The sequence below is a fragment of the Sus scrofa genome, chromosome 11 (assembly GCF_054392235.1).
Source record: "Sus scrofa isolate SSC_HxYL_T2T_F1_AM1 chromosome 11, Sscrofa_HxYL_maternal_Yorkshire_Landrace_v2.0, whole genome shotgun sequence".
Taxonomy (NCBI): domain Eukaryota; kingdom Metazoa; phylum Chordata; class Mammalia; order Artiodactyla; family Suidae; genus Sus; species Sus scrofa.
This window is the reverse complement of record NC_139393.1, coordinates 9,364,142-9,384,270: the sequence shown is the minus strand read 5'-3', so window position 1 is coordinate 9,384,270 and position 20,129 is coordinate 9,364,142. Positions and strand designations below refer to the sequence as shown.

General features: G+C 45.9%; 1 protein-coding gene across 10 annotated transcripts in view; it reads right to left on the bottom strand.

The window, feature by feature from the left end:
* FRY (FRY microtubule binding protein) overlaps window positions 1–20,129 on the bottom strand; it is a 421,192-nt gene that overhangs the window by 22,753 nt on the left and 378,310 nt on the right. For 9 of the 10 annotated variants that reach the window (XM_084981419.1, XM_084981420.1, XM_084981421.1 and 6 more), the window contains 7 exons: window positions 19,629–19,808; window positions 17,322–17,483; window positions 14,843–14,917; window positions 11,906–12,076; window positions 5,006–5,206; window positions 4,306–4,467; window positions 1,444–1,610 (listed from right to left, as the gene is read on the bottom strand). In XM_084981419.1, the coding sequence (XP_084837545.1) occupies window positions 1,444–1,610; window positions 4,306–4,467; window positions 5,006–5,206; window positions 11,906–12,076; window positions 14,843–14,917; window positions 17,322–17,483; window positions 19,629–19,808 (1,118 nt within the window). Of the gene's footprint in view, window positions 1–1,443; window positions 1,611–4,305; window positions 4,468–5,005; window positions 5,225–11,905; window positions 12,077–14,842; window positions 14,918–17,321; window positions 17,484–19,628; window positions 19,809–20,129 lie in introns of all 10 variants that reach the window. The other variant, XM_084981413.1, reaches the window with a different exon arrangement.

Below are 20,129 nucleotides of genomic sequence, written 5' to 3'. Positions count from 1 at the left end.
CCCAGCTTCCGCTCAGAGTCTCGGGGATTCCTTTCTGACTCCAGGAAAGCCAAGTCTCCCGGCCGAATGTCTGGGGTTCCTCCAATGCTGCTGCCTTCCCACAGGCGCCCTCGGCACCCCCGGCCCCGCGGCTCCCTCTCCGCCACAGGAAACGCGGCTCCTGTGCTTGGGCCCTTTCAGTCCTTTTCCTTCTTCGGTACAAAAAAGGGATGAGAACAACTTCGAATCTGTTCATGTCTCCTTTGTGGCAGGAGAGTGTTTCCACGTGAACGCCCCACGGAAAGGGCGGAGGGAGGCAAGGAAATGAGACAGGGAAGCAGGGTGATGCGGCGACAGCGGAGGAGGAGACCCCGGGTACAAAGTCAGAGTTCTTTCCTGGGTACCCCTCGGCTTTTCTTTAATGGACGGAGGCGGGCCACCATCCCAGAAGGCCTCGGTCCAGCTTTTACTTAATTCCTCTCTTTCTTTTTAGGGCCGCACCTGAGGCATATGGAAGTTCCCAGGCGAGGGCTGGAATCGGAGCTGCAGCTGCCGGCCTACACCACCAGATCCGAGCCGCGTCTGTGACCCACACCACATCTCAGGGCACCGTGGGATCCTTAACCCACTGAGCGAGGCCAGGGAATGAACCCGGATCCTCATGGATACTAATTGGGTTCTTACCCCGATGTGCCACATTGGGAATGCCCAGCTTTTACTTCATTCTTATCTTCAACGTTCAGAGGAGTGGTTTTAGGATTCGGACTTCCTTCTCCTAAAGTAAATCTGGAGCATTATTTCCTTATTTATTTATTCAGAGTGCACCCATGGCACATGGAAGTTCCCGGGCCAGGGACTGAACCTGCACTGCAGTTGCAGCCTGCGGCAGCACCGAATCCTTAACCCACTGCACCACACAGGAACTTTATGTAGCATTATTATTTGTGATTTATTCTAGATGGCCCATAAGTATTTGTGTTTTCACCTATTCCTCTATAGTTTCCTAGTTGTATTATCTGGCCAGATCTCACACGTCTCAGAAATGTCAGCCATGAGGCTGAAAGCCGCCCACATAAAAAAAGAGAAGGTATTTAGCTTATAAAGGGCCTCTTGTCCTGGTTTTTAAACTCAGAATGGAAAGAACTCCCTATTTCTAAGGCTTGCCAAGCTTGCTTATTTTCAGAGCTTATAAGACCGAGACCATGTCCCCAAGCCCCTCTTTGGCTTTTCGTGTTACTCTCTGACTTTAAGAGTTCCCATGGGTTCCCCATCAGGCCTTTTGGGTTCCACCTGAGGCCCTACCCTGGTGCTGGACAATTCCCACCTGCAGAGAGCCCTTCAAGTTATAAGGCAGCCTGGGCTCCTTTGTCAGGAAGTTCCAGCAGCGCAGACCTGACATCTGACTGGAGGAAGCGCAAACTCAGTGTGATGTGGCTCGGACACCCACACCAAGGGCCTCCTTACCTTGCGAGAGTAAACTGGTCCAGCGCACGACCGCCTTTTTCTTCTGCCTCGGTCATATCCAGGCTAAAGCTATCGCTGCATTCGAAAGTGGCCGGGAGTTCATTGATGGAGCTGGAAAGGTCGTCCTCATGCACCGTGGTGTCCTCCTCCTCCTGCACAGCGTCGGCCTGGAAGCACAGAAAGGGAAAAGAATCCCCCCAACATGAAAGGATTATAGGGAAGTCGGAACTCCTGAGAGTAAGAGCTGTTGGGGGCCTGGGTCTTCTAGCTACAGTGTCGTCAATTCATCTGCTTTTCAATCTTCTTTCCCAAGAGAGTTCCCAAAAAGGTTCTCAGTAGATGACCATTTGTGACCCACGCTTATGCAGCATAAATGCTAAACCTGGAAGAGACCACAGAGAGCCCTGGTCCAACTTCTACATTTTCTAGATGAGGAAAGGGATGCTCCATGTGGGAAAGGGGCATGCTCAACACCAGGTAGATAATCAGAGCCAGAGCCGGGACCAGAGTCGCCATCTCTGGATGCAGAACTATCTCCACTGAACCACCCCAGCCGCCTAAACAAGACGTCCAGACTTAACTGTCCAACATGTTATATATGATCTATGGGAACTGGAATTGAGAGTGGGCAGTGCTTGGCATAGTAGAGGCTCCAGAAGTATCTGCAGTGTGCAGGAGGGAGCCACAGTTACTCACGAAGCCTGCAACATGGACAGACCTTGCCACGCGGCTGAGCCTCTGAGATCCATATACACACATGCTTCACTGTGGGGACTATGCTTTGAAGATAACAGATAGGAGAGGCTTCTCTGCTGTTTCTATAAACTGTAGAATGAGCAGAGAGATGAGAGGGCTCTAGGGCAGGCGGAGCTGGGGTCACTGAGGGGCAGGAAAGAGACATAGCAAGCAAAGTGGAAAAAGAGGCTGGACTTGAACCTGGGCCAAGGGAAATCACTGGAGAACTGACTGTTCTTTAGGAGAGGAAGGAAGGCAACCAGATCACAGAGCAGAAGAGGAGAGGAGAACTCCCACGGATGTGCTTCAGTGAGTTATTTTCTTAAAACAAAACCATAGACATCTGTATGAACGAGAGCCTTATCGTGGGTTGGCATTTGGCTGCCCATTTGGTATTTTGAATCTTGGATTTTAATAGGGAAATGAGAAATGTTTACAGGTATGTTAGGGAAATAGGATCTCTCCTGTCTGTGAAGGAATTGCTCATAAATACAGCATTTCAGAGGCTTACCCATATCTGCTTCTTCCTGCTTTACAAACCTAGACTGGCGCCAGTGAGACTGGTGACTGGGCTGGGTTATTACTGTATATAAACTTAATCTATTGGCGGTGGGCTGAGTGCTTATAAAGATACCTTTTATTTTTGCCTTCTAATATCACATATACATCAAACACTGCAGAAACCCAGCTCAAATGAAAAAGAGATAGCTTGTTAGAAATTAGAGTCAACCTTTTCTTGATAGAATTCACTGATTGAATAAATGATTTCTGTGAGTCCAGGAAAATAGGACTCCTTAGACGATGCTTTGTATGAGAAATCTATATAACTTAGCATTCAAGAGAGAAAATTTGACAAAATGACTATTCCAAGACCGAGAAATATCAACTGCTGATAACTTCACATTGAGTTTGTGATGGTTTTTTTCCATGAAATTTAAATTCTTGATATTAAGATTCTGGCATTTTCATCTCAGACAAGTTTCCTTTCTGCCCCCCCCCCCTTTTTTGGCTAAAAGTGGACTCTACTAATTCTAAGGATCCTGGTCACAGTCCTTTTGCTAAGAGGAATTCTTAGAAATAATTCGTTTTTGTTTCAAGGTTTTTAGGTGATTGCAGTTTGGTTGGTTGCCCTTGGTTTAAAGGATATAGATTTTGCTAGATCTCAGACATGCTACACTGTAGGCTGTACACTGTAAAAGAATACAGAATAGCCAGGAGTATATTTTTCTAGTAGAAGCCTTAGAGAGAATATACTTTAATAATCTTTTTCAATTTTTTAAAAACTTACACCACCATAACCAAACTCAGGAGAGAGAAAACTTTATCCTAAAAGCACTTGGTTATTTTGGTATTTCTAATATAGGAAAATAAAATTCTATGCTAGTGGGAATTTAGTAATTCTATACTAAATTCCATATATGTGGGGACATAAGAGAACGCAGCATGGGGGTTGACAGTTTAATGAGCAAGATCTTTTATGGAAACTTTCATAAAATAAATAAATTTTAAATGAAATAAACATTTTTAGATTTTTTTTTTTTTAATAAAAGCTGACCTTTTATCCATTCCTTACACGTCTCCTCAGAGAGCCTGGTTAGGGCTGTTTTGAGCTTAATACTGGGACTGATGTTGAAAATTCTGAGAGTCCGCCAAAAGGCGAGAACAGAATCAATGTACAGATTGTATCACTGGTTCCTACATAGGAAAAAATTTTCCCCAATACATGCATCCACCCACACCTCACTTAGCATCTTGTTTTCTACAAGTCATGACAAAGAACAGCAGTTTCCCAGTCTCCGCGATCTCAGACATACACCCATTCATTTTGCCATTAATCAGCAGTGTCGGTGCTCTCTGGAAAATGCAAAATGTTTCCTTTCCAAAGGACCTCCTATCACATCTCTTGCAACCAACAAGAAGACGGTTGCTCAAGTCTGTCAGAGTAAAGTTAATTTTCAAAACCCAGGAGGAGGGACACAAGCTCAATTATTTTAAAATGGGAGAAAAAGATAAAGACAATCAATCTCTCCACTTAAAATCCACGAAGGAGGCTCGCAAAATTGGAGGTCCCCCCCCCTTTCCTTTTTAAATGAAAACGGCAATGGATGAGTGCCCAAATCTCTTCACCTTTGAACCCTCAGAAATCTGCAGATTGTTCATCTCGGGCAGAGAAGCATCAAAGCTGGCCATTCTGGTGTTAAAGGAATGAGAGTCGGCAGGGGTCATGTCACAGGCTGCGGTGAGCGAGTCCACGGGATTCGTCTCCTCAGACGGGGAGAGATTCATGATCTGTTGAGAAAGCAAAGGAGATACAAGAGTGTGACACTCCGGTTCTTCCAAAGCTCCAACTATTCTTTACCTAAGAGGCCAAACCACTGTACAAGCTGGTTGTTGGTGGGACTCACGGTTTGACACACACACTTCACGGTCTTGAGCACTTACACACAGCCGCTGGCAATCCCTCGAAAACACGCAAACACCCCCATGTCTAGATAACCCCATCAGAAGGTCTCTCTTGTCTCCTGCAACTTCAGAGGTCTGAGAAATGTTTTGAAAAGAGGATTCCAGCCTCATCAAAAGTTTTTCTGGGGAGAATCTGGGCCTGAGCAGAGGTGCTGTCAGGCGGGGCTTAGGAAAACCCCAGGCTTTGTTTGCATTTGCAACCTGCAGAGAAAAGGCCCGTTGGCATCCGTGAGACACCACCTGACATTTCAGAGTTTCAGGGCCGGTTTCCTGAGCTGCCGCTGGAAATGGCACCCCCAGCACTGCCAGAGAGGGGGTCTCCTGAGGCGGGGGGGAGGCGGGGGGGGGGGGAGTTCCTACTTACGAGGTCAGACTGCTCCAGGATCTGGCTGGCCGTGAGGTCCTCCTCTTCCGAGGACTCGTCGGAATCTTCCTGGTTCATTTTATTGAGGCTGGGAGAACTTCCTGAGAGCTGGCGCTCCTCCAGAAGCTGCATATCACACTTGTCCAGACTATCCAGAGACCGCCTGCGTACTCCCCAGTTGAAATTGTCCATGCTCTCGCCCTGAAATGACACCATCCGCTGCCTTTGGAGGCCACACGCTCCCTGCACGCACACCTTTGCACACTCAGTCCCTGCGCAGCAAGAAAGGTCTTCCCTACAAACGCTCAAGCCCTCACGGCCGGGGGGCCCCAAACATTTTGCTGACAGGATGGGAAAAGTACTAAAATGCATACTAGTTTCACCTAAGTGCCTATTAAACCAGAGGCAGACGCGATTCTCCGCTCTTCTTTGGCAGAGCAGGTGACATGTTGGTTTTTGGTTTTGGGGTTTTTTTTACAAGGTGATTTTGGGATACTCTAGAAATGATCCGTGTTACGACAGAAATCTGTCAGAAAGGGACTGTTCCTATTAAAACCACTTCCAAAGAGGTGTTTTCCTCCCCAGACCCCGCCCCCACTGAGGACTGTTTTCGGAAGGTGACAAAGTAGGAGCTATGCTGGTGGCACATTCCGTACCCTCTGGCTATTAATTAGAAGCGCATTAGGTAAACAGTGCAGCCTGTTTCTGCCGCGGCGGTTTTCACAGAATCAAATGCAGAGTTAAAGGGCATCGGCCAGCAGCTGGGCACAGTCGGACAATCATGCACTATGCAGAGGCCAGAGCAGCAAGGCTTAAGGTTTGCTTTAGGCTCATCGTCAAATAATTGTCCCCACGGAGAAAAAGAGTTCCTTCCCTGGACCTGAATGGACTGACCCGGTACCGAGGATGATGGCTGAATTTCACGTGTGTTCTGGAAACTGGACTAAGTTATGGCAATGGCAGTGCTCGAGAAAGACGTTAGATATATCTCGGATTTTCTCTGCAAACCGTCAGATATTAAATACGCATGTGATGAGCGTGCCATTTCCTTTTCTAAAAATGAATCTGGGTTTTGTTTTTCTCACCATGAAAAGTAAAGCAAACTGGTGATATGAATAAAGTCTAGTGCAGAATCCTATCCCTTTGAAACTCTGATGGTTCACTGAAATGGCTTTTTGATGAGATCTCAGTAAATAGCATAATAATATAATTTCAGTGAGAGATTAATTAATATTAATGAACATGAAATCTATGAATTTTCCTCATGTTTTAGGGGTCTATTTTTTTCTGGCTCCTTCTGAAACAAACTTTGTCATTCACACAGATCTCTCATATAATAGATGCTTAGCTTTTCCAAAGTCTGTTTTGGCTATTTATGGTGGAAGGCAACAGGTAAGAATCCTGAACAAATTCTGGATATGATATGGACATTATCATTATTTATCCCATTTATACTTATAATTGTTCTTTAGACCATTTGATTATAAGAGGAAGACTCAGAATATAGTTTCCATAATTTGTAGCTGTATCTCTACCTTTTACCTATAACTGCTGTGATAAATTACCACCAAATGATTTCTTTCCTGGTAGGAAAGGCTGATTGTTTTGCTGGTATTTTAAAATAGCAGTAAAAAAAAATTCTGGAAGAGGCAAGAGTTCTGAGAAGAAAAAAGAAATCACAGCATGTGAAGAAATAGAGTAAAGAAAAGGAGAACACGATATAGAGAAAAAAGAAGAATCTGAAAATTACTGGGAGAAACAAACAACTGTAACACATAGACTCACAAAACTGATGCTCTCGTACCACATCAATGGATGGGTTGGTGTAACTATCCCGGCAGTAATGCTGGAAGTCTCCCACACTGAACCTGGGCTGCATTGAGCTTGCAGAGAAACAGAGCTGTCTGGGGCCAGAGAATGGGGCCCTGGGCATCAACTGCTCTTGCTGTTGATGTGACTGCAGCTCAGGTAAGACCTGAGTCAATCAGGGAGCTGGGAGTCAGAGAAGCTCTTCTTGCAGGAATAGTATTTGGGTACCTTGCCAGAGGATGCCATAACTTCATCAAGGGCAAAGGTGTCGAAACTGCTTCCCTGGTGGTGGCTGAGGGGTTGAGGTGCAACAGTGCCGCAGCCTAGCCTACGTCAAGCCAAGGTCCGTGGTATTTAAAAGTCAACCAGGCCTTCTCGTGGCACAGGAATACCCCTGCTGAGGTAGCCACCTCTCTCCTCATACCCAATGTCAGATTTCCTTTTTATGTTATATACAAGGTCAAAAACCAAAGCAGTGTTTCACTAAGTCAGATTTTCTCTGTGTGAGAAAATTTCAAAGACAGCTAACTACTCCTGATGGACAGTTTGCATATGTCAGCTACCAAGCTTAAAGAACCACCCAGGATTTCTACTGAGATGAGAAAGTATTCATAACTGAATATTCTAGAACTTTTGGAAATAACATTTTTGAAATAATTTTTTCTTCATATTGGAACTTCCCAAAATAATTGTTAAAGGAACATGGATGGACTGTGGTCATAATATGTTCCCCCACTGTATCTACTCAGAGTAAGTTCATACGACACTGATACAGGGTGATCCAAGTTCAGTGCGAGCAGGATAAGCCCAGCTTATGCCTGGTGTCTGGGTGTCATTATTACCAGACCCTCTTTTATTGCATAAGGGTCCTCATTTGGGTGAGACTTTACTCACCACACAAAGACAGCGCCTAATTCCTAGAAAATAAAAGGAACTGTATGTGGTACATTGCTAGCTGCAGCTTGTCGATTTTTACTTTTTTTTTTTTTTCTTTTTAGGGCTGCGCCCTCAGCATATGGAAGTTCCCAGGCTAGGGGTCGAATCAGAGCTGCAGCCGCCGGCTTACACCACAGCCACAGCAACACCAGATCCAAGCCTCGTCTGTGACCTACACCCCAGCTCAAGGCAACACCAGATCCTTAACCCACTGAGCAAGGCTGGGGATTGAACCTGTATCCTCATGGACACTAGTCAGGCTTTTTATCATGGAGCCACAATGGGAACTCCTTGATTTCACTTTCAATAAAAGAATTTAACAACAAAATCAATCCAGCTTTGCAGTCACCAAATCAGAAATTACAAGATTTCCAGGGATCATGTCTAAAAACTCACTTTCTCCCAAGAAATATAATCATGCAACTTCCAGAACTAGACATATAAAGATTTTTAAATTATCTTGTATATATATTTTAGAAAATATTTTCCTTCTAGCACAACCAAAAAAAAAAAAATACTTCTTTTATCACACACTCCTCAGTGTAAATATGCAAATAGGCATACATACTCTAGAAAGGAGGAAAGAAGCAATTATTTTGTTATAAATCTGCAATGACGCAAAACATCTACTAGCGTATCAGAAGTAAAAATAGCATCATCTTACCTGAAGTTCCTGGGTAGCAGATTGAATGGATAGAAAAACAAATAAGAGGTCTATTTAAAATTATTATACGACAGATACTCAAGTGCATTTGTCTTAGTTTTAACAACAGCAACTCACAGTGCGAACAATACATAGTCTATTTAGTAGATGCAAGTTTAAAAAAGGCAAAGATACATAAACCCCAAAGAGAAAAATCAGTCTTGAACACCAGAAACTCTGAACCTCTTAGTAATGGGTGAGGTAGCTGGGTGACAAATCAGAAATATAACTTCTATAAAGAGCTTTCCACCTCAGTGCCACCTCTGTCTCCTCCACACTTTTTTTTTTTTTTTTTTGGAATGCCTAAATTTTTCTTTGTGAGAAAATCGTGAAAGGCCATGCAAAGACTCATGAGGGTCATCAGCTGGGAAAAAAGGTGGCATCACCGGATCCTGCCACAAACCTGCAAGTGTCTGTCATCAGGATCTGTCTCACTGCTGACGTGCAATTAATAGCAAAGACACAGCAGCTCCGGACGATTCCGAGATGTCCACAGGCAAACCGGTAAAGGTCTGAGTCAATTAATTCTGACACTATTTAATGAAAAGGAACAGACATGACAAAACCTTGTCTTTCTCCCTTCCTTCCTGTGTTTTGATCTACGAGCCAAATATGCTTTCCTTTATCAGATGAGGATATAGTGAAATTATTCACCAATGTCGGTACAAAGGAACAGACATTCAGAATGCCTACTATGTGCCTGAAACTATGCTAAAAGCTTTACATAAGTCATCTTTCCTTTCCTTCTTTGCTTCTTCCCTTTTTTTTTTGGCCTCACCCATGGCACGTGGAAGTTACTGGGCCAGGGACTGAACCTGAGCCACAGGAGCGACCTGGGCCACTGTGGTGACACTGCCGGATCCTTAACCAGGTGTGACACAAAGGAAGTCCATAGGTCATCTTCCCTGATCCTCAGGTCAATTCTACAGGCGGGTGGGGGGTGCTACTGAATGACCCCCACACTGTAGATGAGGAAGCCAAGAGAAGCTGCATCCGTGCTTAGGCTGGGCCAGTGGCAGATTCGAAAGTCAGAGTTGGACCTGCCTGACTCCAAAACACCAGCATTTTCACTCTACTGCCCTATAAGCACACCAGAATTCCTTATTATATATAACCTTACTGAGAAGTCACAAAACACTTCTCAAATGGACTTTTTTATGTGGATAAAATATATACTTTCACACTCCTGAGTTTCTTATAAATCTTAATCATACAAGATAAAATAATCACTATGTTTTTTTTCTTCTTTTCTTTTTTGCCTGCCTTGCAGCATATGGAGTTCCCAGGCCAGGGATCAGATCTGAGCCATGGTTGCGACAGATGCTGCAGCTGTGGCAATGATGGATTTTTTTTTTTCCTTGTCTTTTTTAGAGCCATACCCACGGCATATAGAGGTTCCCAGGCTAGGGGCTGAATTGGAGCTGTAGCCGCCGGCCTACGCCAGAGTCACAGCAACACCAGATCAGAGCTGTGTCTGCAGCCTACACCACAGCTTATGGCAGTGCCGGATCTTTAACCCACTGAGCGAGGCCAGGGATGGAACCTGCAACCTCATAGTTCCTAGTTGGATTCGTTCACCACTGAGCCACGATGGGAACTCCAGTGCTGGATCCTTTAACCCACTGTGCTGGGCCGGGGACCGAACCTGCCTCCTGGTGCTCCAGAGATGCCACCGATCCCCTTGCACCACAGCAGGAACTCCAATCACTATGATTTTTTAGTTCTTGTTGGCTGGGACAATAGGGAGAATGCTAGAAGGAAGGCAAAGTACTCATCATTTTATCATCCCTGGAAAACATGAGTATAATATTTATTTTCCAGTGATGGGCATCTAAGGTTTTCCTTACTTTATTTTGATAGAAATTAAATCTGTTAGCTGTTCTGAAATTGTGTCTGATCCCTCTACGTGATTCTTGCTAGGGCCCCTCCCATCATCCGTTTTTCTTTGGCTGAGACCAAAACATGATGCCTCTCTTGTTTCATCGATTTTCCTCTCCCTAGTTTAACTTCAGAGGGGAGTAGGTCCCCAAGGTTGCATTCTAGTCGAAGAGCAAAGATTAGGTCAAGGGCTCAAAACAGGAAGCTAATCTTCTGACAGTCCACCTACCTCTGGCTCATTGCAAAAGTATTCAAAACAGGGGTATTTTGCATTAGACATTTTTAGACAATTCTCACATTTATTGGCCGACTCCTTTATCACTAATTATGGTTAACAGAAACTCTGCAGTCCTTTTTACTGGTTTGAAAACAATTCAAGGTGAAAAGCTGACACATTTTAAAGATGCCTTGCGGTCAGTGTCTTTATACTCTTTTAAGAACTGGCTCTGATAAACTGGTTTTCCAGGGAAGGGCCTGGTAAAGAAAAGAGCCTCCATTCCGAAGACAGGACTTTCCCTGGTGGTCAGAGACGGCCAGGGCAGTCGGTCTAAGTGGATGGCTCACCTGGACACAAGTGGACAGGTCACCAATCACATCCTTTCAGGGAAGGTAAGCGGCTCCCTGAAGCATCATTTCCCGTGAGGTTATAGTTAAGTTCGGAGGTGCCTACCAGCCACTGGATGTGATCGGCTTTGCATTTGGGCCTCCGTGTTAACTGAATGACTAGCAGAAAGCCCTTTCTTTGTCTAGAAAGTAGAGTGTGCTTAGTTAAATTGAGCTCAGGTACGTGGGGCAGTACCACGTGCCAGGCTGGGTACCCGGCGTTTTTTCACCAGACGCCAGCCTCACTTCAGGGAGCTCAGTGTCCATCCCAGGAGGCAGAAGACTGCCTCTCAGCTGGCACCTGCCCCCCGAGCTCCTGAAATGATGCTCCTCCTTCCGATCTCACTTTTCAAAAACATAACTCATAACTGAAAGCCTCTTATTACCACGATGATCATTCAAATACATGGATCTGCATTTGCCTGTTGAGACGTGCATTCAGCTGCTCCAGGTGTTGGGAATGGTAGCTCCCAACCAGAAGCAGAGCCAAGGGCTCCTGGATGTTCAGTCAGGTTCCAAGGATTGCATCCATCAGCACAAAGATGCTGTGGCCCTCCGGCTCTGGTCACCTGCTGAGCAGGCAAGCCTTGAAGTTATCACATCAGGGCAATTTCACTTTAAAACTGAAATGCTTACTATGTCTCACCCAGGCCCTGGTGAACAGGCTCAGACCTTGAATTTTTTTTTTTTCTTTCAAGTTCACCTTTGGACACAACACACACAGAGTCTCTGTGTGATCCTTCAATGTCAGACCTTTGCCATGTAGGAAGAGCTTGGCAGCTCTGGCCCTGGGCTCAGACGGGAAGGGTGTGGTGACTTTGGCTCAAGTTGAGCTGCCCTCCCTTTGAATAAGTTGATTCAGAATAAAGTGGGCAGCTTTCCAATGAAAGAACGTGTTACGGAGCAGGTAAACCAGTTTTGTAAGTAAGGAAAAGGCCAGGTGGACGGTTCTGCCCGCGCCCCTGCCCTACCTCTCCGTCCTCCAGCTCCACGTCTAGGAAGTCGAAGTCTCGGAAGACCCGGAACTGCTGCTCGCTGTTGGTGTCATCCATGTTCTCCTGCTCCCGGGCACCGTCCTCCGACGACACCAGGCTCGTCTGGTGCTCCAGCAGGTCCAGGTCCCCGCACGACGAGAAAATCACCTGCGGGGCGAGAGCCCTGGCCTGAGACGCCGCGCGCCCTGCGGTCGTGTGTGCGCTTCCAAAACCATCACTGGCGCCTCACGGCACTGTTTCCAGCACACACCTAATTCCTCAAGCGGGTATTTTTAGAATGAATGTTCTTCTATTATTTATGTTGGACAGGTGCCTCCAGATTACACTCATCGCAAAGACGCAAGTTCAGGCACTGGGAAAATGTGCAAGTCAAATCGCTGCTTCCTAATGAAGACTGGATCCTACCTTTGTGTGTGTGTGTGTGTGTGTGTGTGTGTGAGAGAGAGAGAGAGAGAGACAGACAGACAGACAGACAGACAGACAACGGAGGGTGTGTTCACAGACGACAGCAGTCCAGCAAATTTTCCACTGTTGCTGAACTGGGGTTCGAAAGTACACACAGTCACACACAGACACACACACCACTTACATCTCACCATGTCATAGTCTAAGGACTACTGATACCAAGCTATGTTATTGAAAAATGAATGTGCAGGAGCCAAGGATTGAGCCCTTCTAGAAATAAACGAGGAACTGCTAGGGCAAATGAAATAGAAGTTGAAAACGCACAGCCCTTGTTCATGTGACCGACAGGAGAGAGCTGAGCGGCAGTGCACATAATTCCTGCTTCAATTCCTGTCCTCTTGATAGAAACAAAAGTTTTTTCCTATTGAAATTTTGGTATGTTTAGCTTTTACAATTAACTTCTAGGTATAAGTTCTTGTCACTTGGGCTATTTTCACAGAACTCCGTAGAAATAAGAGTGCAAATGAACGTGAAGGTTTTGCCAGTCAACCTCGCCTGATGGAGAGGTTCAGTAACATGAAGAGTATTCTTTGTTTAACCACGGCAACGTCTTGGTCCTTCTTGAAAATAAGCAAGTCACTGGTAAGAATTTAAACATAACAAATGTCTCTCAAAAGTAAAAGGAGTGAATGGATTTTACATATCCTTTCCCCCTCTCGGTTTAAGAATAGACATAGCACTATGTCCCCATAAACAGTCCAAGACTCGCGGGCGGTACAGAGACTGCAAATGGGTACATGAGGGAAGCAGCACGGAGGAGCAGCCAATGGTCCTGGAGAGATGAGAGACCAGAATTCGGATTTCCTCAGCTGAGGGCCCCCCGTCCCAGTTAGTGCTGCTTCTCTTATTTGTAATACAGTCTGGGTAAACCTTTCGAGCTAGAAAGGCCTCAGCACAGAAGCAGGCAGTGTGGATCTAAAGGAGAAAGTGTGCCCACCGCAGCCGTAAGAAAGGCCCTGGCTGGTTGTGCTGCGCTGCAGAGGCAAAGGGCTTTTGATCCTTTTCCGTGTGGGCTGGGCAGCTCCATCTGCCTCTGCCTCTGTCTCCTTGTCCCTCTGCCCTCAAGGAGGTCACAGGGGCAGCAGCAAACCCACTGATCAATAATGCTCAGAAGGTGACATCAGCGGAGGCCACACTGCTGGCTGAGGCACATTCCCAGGCAATATGCAATATTTGCACTTTAGCGTGTATCTATGAGTCTCTTCACTTCGCCTGCTTGTGAGCTGCCTTAGTACATACATTCTGCAATTTTCAAAGTAGCTCTACAGAGAAATCGTGCGCTAGTCCTCACTTGGCTGGCGAAGTTATTTAGTTTGCTAGTTTCTTTTTTGGTTATGAATAACGATGCTGTGATACAGATGAAATAAAAATACCTGGTGAAGTTTTTACTGCTGAGATTTTTTTTTATTGCTTTTGCTACAATATACTCACCCACACAATTTGGATTTTCTAAATTTTATAAAAGCTTCAGAAGCGAGCTGCTAATACTTCACTTATTCATTTATTCCAAAGTCCAATGGCATTTTTTTTTTTTCAACTGCAACCCCAGTGGAAGTTTATAGCCCAAAAAACCATGATAGTGTATCATTATTTTCACCTTTATCATACATGAGAGTAAAACATTGATATCGGAGCAAGAGATGTGTGTACAGAGAGTACAATTATACCCCAAAGCAGTGTGTATCATATGTGGTGATACAGGAGATAGTGATATATACATATTTTAAGGAAGTCTGGGCATACTTTAAAAAAAAACCAAGGTAGCAAAAAATGAAAACAACTGAGTTTTTAATTTTTAAAAATTAAAAAAAAATTTTAGCTACACTCACATCATGTGGAAGTTCTTGGGCTGGGAATGAACCCAAGCCACAGCAGCAATATGAGCCACTGCAGTGACAATTCTGGATGCTCGACCTGCTGTGCTACAAGGCAACTCCAATGACCGAGTTTTGCTTTACAGACAAACCAGAGCAAATAGCCAATGACATCTTTTACTTCCTCAACAAAGTGAGATTAAAAATCAGTGTGGGAGTTCCCGCTGTGGCTCAGTGGAAATGAACCCGACTAGCATCCATGAAGATGCGGCTTTGATCTCTGGCCCCACTCAGTGGGTTAAGGATCTGGCGTTGCCATGAGTTGTGGTGTAGGTCACAGATGCGGGTCAGATCTGGTGTTGCTGTGGCTGTGGCATAGACCAGCGGCTATAGTTCCAATTTGACTCCTAGACAGGGAACTTCCATATGCCACAGGCATGGCCCTAAAAAAAAAAAAAAAAAAAAAAAAAAAAATCAGTGTGGAGAGAAATAATCTAGAGATTGAACTGGATGGTGGATACCATACTCGTACTTCCTAGTTGGGTCCTCTAAACTATATGACCCGAGGCAAAAACATACCAAAGATAAACAGGATAATGCAGCCAAAATAAGCGTGAGTCATGAAAGAACTTACGGATGGATTTTTGCTTAGTCCTACTTCTTGGCCACACAGAGAAAGGACATGAACCAACTTCTCTTTTGTCCTCTTCTGGAAAAGAAACACACAGGTAGGTTTTCATCATGGGGTCCTGTGATCCAATCTGTTCTAACACTCCAGCCACTGGCCACCCAGGCCTAACCCACCTGAAATGGGGCCAGTGAGAATGGAGATGGAAAATACACAGAGAAGGTATGAAAAAAGAAGGTAAAATGTCTCATCAATAATTATGAAATATTGATTGGGTTGAAAAACAATATTTTAGGTATATTACATTAACCGAAATATGTTATTGACATGACTCTTGCCCATTTTGTTTTATTTTTTTCAAAAGGTGACTATTAGAAAAATTACACAGAAATATATATTTATTTATTGATTTGGTCTTTTTAGGGCCACACCTGTTGCATATGGAGGTTCCCAGTCTAGAGGTGGAATCAGAGCTGCAGCCGCCAGCCTACACCATAGCCACAGCAATGCCAGATCCTTAACCCACTGAGAGAGGTCAGGGTTTGAACACACATCCTTACGGAGACTACAATGGGTTCTTAACCCACTGAGCCACAGTGGAAACTCCTAGAAACTTTAAAATGAGGCTCAGGTTATGTTTCTCCTGGACAAGGGCTGATCTAAGTTTTCCCAAGGGAGGGGATGTGAGAATCAAGCCTTCATCTCTTAGGCAGATACTCATCACTCCCCTGGGCCAGCTCTTCCCGTGGGCGACAGCTTGCAGCATTAGTAAGGCTTTCCGTTACACCTAAATAAACTCTACTATGTCACAACACAAATCTATTTGCCTCAAGAGGGAGGCTAGCTTATTTTCTGCAGAATTAAAAATGTCAACTCTTTGTAGGCTACAGTCAAGCTTTCTCAGTGTGGTCCTCCTAGAGTCAAACAGATTCGATTCCTTTTGTTTTTCTTCGGAAACTCGACTTTCCAGTCCCTGAAGCCCGGGGATTCTTCTACGAACCACCCCATTTTCTAATGACATGGATACATCAGGTCCCAGTATGATGGGTGAATTGAGGGTGAGAAGGATGAGTAACCAGACCTAAAGGACGTTACTGTGCTTCAGAGCTGCTTTTAGAGCAAGCGTCCTAATCTCTTGAAAATGATATTTTCCCTTTTAATCTGATTTAAGTCACCATGGAGACCACAGGGAGGCCATTATCAAGCACAGATTTTCCCTCCTCATGGAACTCGCGTCCCTGCACCCTTCTTTTTAAATCGCGGACGGGACACTCAGGATAGTGTCATTTCAAGGTCAAGGACAGGAGGGCCTTGATGTTGAAAGATGGCAGGAGATTCACTAACCTATGTCCTTATGTTTTAGAGGGCATTTTACAATTTGGGGAAGGAATCGATAGGACGGAACAGGGAATGGGGCTGTACGTTTTTCTTCTTTTTTTCAAAGCCCCAGCAAAGCAGGGCAGCTTCTCTATTCAGCGGCAGCAGGAGGAGCATGAGGCTGTGTCCTGCGGGGCACACACGGGACGGGTTGATCTCTGCAGGGCACTCACTTCTGTCTTCGGGGAATGCGGTCCCTCTTTTTATCTTGGGAGCAGCTCTTCTCCCACCAAATGGGGCTTTGCCTCCCCTCACACATACTGCAAGACTCCTTCGACGGGCACGGCTGTGGACGTGGGGGAGCGAGGGCCCCTGTCCTGACATCCCCGGAGCCCAAGACCATGTAAAGGTGGAGCTGCCAGAGGTCGCCGGTGCCACTGAGTCTGCATGACAGTGACGTCAGCAGAGAGGAAGGCAGGGCCAAGACTTGGGAAGCAAAGGTGGGAACAGGGAGGAGAGGGAGGGGCCGGGGATTCTGTGCCCTGGCAGCGGCTCTGCCGAAAGCCATCCTGCAGGAGTTAGTTGATGCATTCCTTTTCCACGCAGGCTAGTTTTACACGGGGCGTCTGGCACAAGCCACCAAAAGAGCCGTGAATAATGCAGGGGTTTTACCTGGCAGGACGTCCAGTGATATCATCACTGTGATACGGTCACCCACAGAGTGACTAGGGATAACAGGGCCACCGAGACACCTTGGTGCCAGCAATGCTCCCCAGGGCTCAGCGTGCAGGAGCCCAAGACCGGAGGCTGGCTCGCAGGACAGCAGCCAGAGTGGTCACCAGGCGGGCGGCCCTGGTGTCCAAGACTGGTTGGGAGAGCGAAGGGTGTATTTGCAGAAAAGAGGGCCCATCTGGGTGGGCGGCAGAGAGGGTTCAAGCGTGTGAAAGACACCAGATTTCACTGCCCAGGCCTCACGAGAGGGAGGACTGCTGAGTCGAAGCAACAAGGCAGCAGATCTCAATGTCACGAACTGTTCAAAGAGCAAAGCCACCACCTCGTCGCTGAAGGGCTCACGTCTAAAGCGGAAGGTCGGAGTCTCCTCTCACACGGCCAGGGGGTCAACAGGTCTCCCAAGCGGCCTTCCGACCCTGGAACTCGGGGACGGTACCTGAGAATACTGCGGCCTTTTCCAGCTCACAGGAACGAGGACGTTGGAGTTGGAGCCCGACGAGGTGGAGGACGTGCTCCGGGTGACGGCCATGGCCCTGGGCTTCCCGTCGCGGCCAGCGGAGCTCTGCAGTTCATCGTATCGCCTTCCGATGATGGGCGTCTGCAGAGGCAGGAACACAAAGCACACGTTTCTCCGACCTGTTCCCACCTCCGGGGCACACAGATCGCGAGACCCCAGCAGCCGCCAAGAGCCGCTTATGTGAGGACCACTTAGATCAGAGGCGTTCAGTGGTACAAGGAGGCTCATCTTTCTGATGTTCGCATGCACAGTCTCAACCATGTTGCGTCTCCAACGGTTTCCCACCCTCTTTAGCAGCTGAAAATAAATCCAATTGCTTGCTCCTAAACACACTTCAGAAATGACTAAAAATTAGAGGGAAAACATGCAGGAAAGCCCATTGGCAATCTTTACATGTTTCAGCTTGAGAGAATTTCTTTTTTCTTTTCTTTCTTTCTTTTTCTTTTTGCTTTTGAGGGCTGCACCCGAGGCATATGGAAGTTCCCAGCTAAGGGTCGAATCCAAGCTACAGCTGGTGGCCTACGCCACAGCCACAGACATGTGGGACCCGAGCTGCCTCTGTGACCGACACCGCCACTCACAGCAATGCCGGATCCTTAACCCACTGAGCAAGGCTAGAGATCGAACTCGGGCCCTCATGGATACTAGTTGGGTTTGTTTCCGTTGAGCCACAACGGGAACTCCTGAAAGAATTTCTTATAAGAAGACCAAAATTTCTTCCCTTTGTCCCAATCTGTAATGGCCCATCTTGACACACTTCCAATGACTTAGAAATTTTTTTAAACTATTTATATCTTTGCAGTTATTTAACTGAATGCGGTCAGGGCCAGGTTTTCGGGCAACATTTCAGAAATTTCACTTCCTGAGAATCCTAGAGTGTGGTGGCCTGGGGAGAGGGGGGACAGTGGTGCAGGGCCTCCTAAATTTGAGCCCCAGCGGGGTGTCCACAGAGACCCATTCCTAGGCCTCCATTCAGAGATGGCAGACACTGGCTTAATTCTCCCCCTGTCCCCCCTGTCCTCAAGGCCCATTGTTCTGAAGCAGCTGATCTCCCGGGCATGCAGGTGATCGGCTAAGGTTTTCTGTACCTTTTGGAAAGAGAATAAACTTAAGTCAAAGAGTAAGCTTCCCCCTGCCCACCCTGCAATATAAAAAAAAAAGGGTACAAATTGAAAAACACTGATTCAATATCTCTATATCATATAGATGCTAAATATCCCAATGGCAACAAAACAGCTCACCCTGAGTATTGAAATGATGAAAGGTCAATGAGACACTGTGGCCAGGGGGGTTGGGGGGGACCCAATCTGGCTACTACCTAATGAATGCAAGCAGATCTAGTTTATTCCTTTCGTGAACTAATTCTTTCAGCGGTACTGTGGAAGTTGTGGAATATTTATGAAGCACCTATCACGCACCAAACACTGTACAGATCCTGCTGCAAAATGGAGAGACTGTACTTTCTGCTTTGGGGGGATTATGGGTCCTGGGGTAAGAGAGATAGGAAAGCAAGTGTATTTTTACATCTTAGATGAAAATAGTTAAATACGAGCCTCCCCAAAGTTCGTTCATGGACCAGCAGATACATCTGACTCTTTTCTGTCCTCTTTTCTTCCAGGCTACTTAGTTCATAGGTTCTTCCCCCCACACTCCCCACCCCTCTCTCAAGACAAGAATTTTGACTTTTACTGTTTTCAAAAGCCATGTGTCTTGGAGAAGCAACCATAAAGGCAGACTCTGTATTCCTGGAAATCTCAGCCATTTGCTGGTTTGACTGCAGCTCGGGGAACAGGGTTGCGGATATAAGATAGCACATGACAGCTGTCAGATAAAGAATGAGGGAAGGTCATGGTTTAAAATACTTCACATCATTCCATTTTAAACTTATCTTTTTTGGAAGATTCTATTTTTTTTTGGCCGCTCTCACGATGCAGTCGCGACCTGTGCCACAGCTGCGGCAACACCGGATCCGGAATCTTCTGGGCCACGTGGGGACTTCCGGGAATCATTTTTATATAACAGAGGTAGCTTCTATTTTTAAAAGCTGCCAAATTAGAGCCCCAGGGACTATGACACTCAACGTGTTCTTAAAAAAGTGACCCTAACCTAGGCCTTGACAGCTTTCCTTTGACATAACCGTAAAGTAAGTCTCTCCCTCTTCAGGCAACTAATTTTGACCCCTGCACCATATATTCATGCGAAAGCTTACAGAAATGGTTAACATACCTCTGAAATATCAAAGTGAAAGTCCAGAGTTTTCCCAGGTAATTCCTTGGAAGCACTCGTCCACACTCGGTGTATTTCCATCTTTGAAAGGTCACTGTGTTGGTAGGAAGGCAAAACCAGGCTGGCAGATCGAGACACCACCAGCTTCAGGATATTCAGAGCTTCCCTCCAGTGAACACTCTGATGGTTAAAAATAATCTCATTTGAAAAAGATCAATGGGCCACGAGCTACCCAAACTTCTTACGACCAGTCAGAACCCACTGATTCAAAGCAGTGCAGTACGTTCCACGATAAGTAAATGGCCAACGACATAGAAAGATGATTTATATATAAGACAAGTTACATTTGGGAAACAAGCAAATAAAAAAGGCCGGTTTTGTCCATATTCAAATAAGTAGACATTTAAAGTAACAAGGTACCCTTTCTGCTCATGAGGTATCTATCTCCTCGACTTGAAAAACAAAACAAAACAAAGAACCAACGACCCCCGACAACCCGAC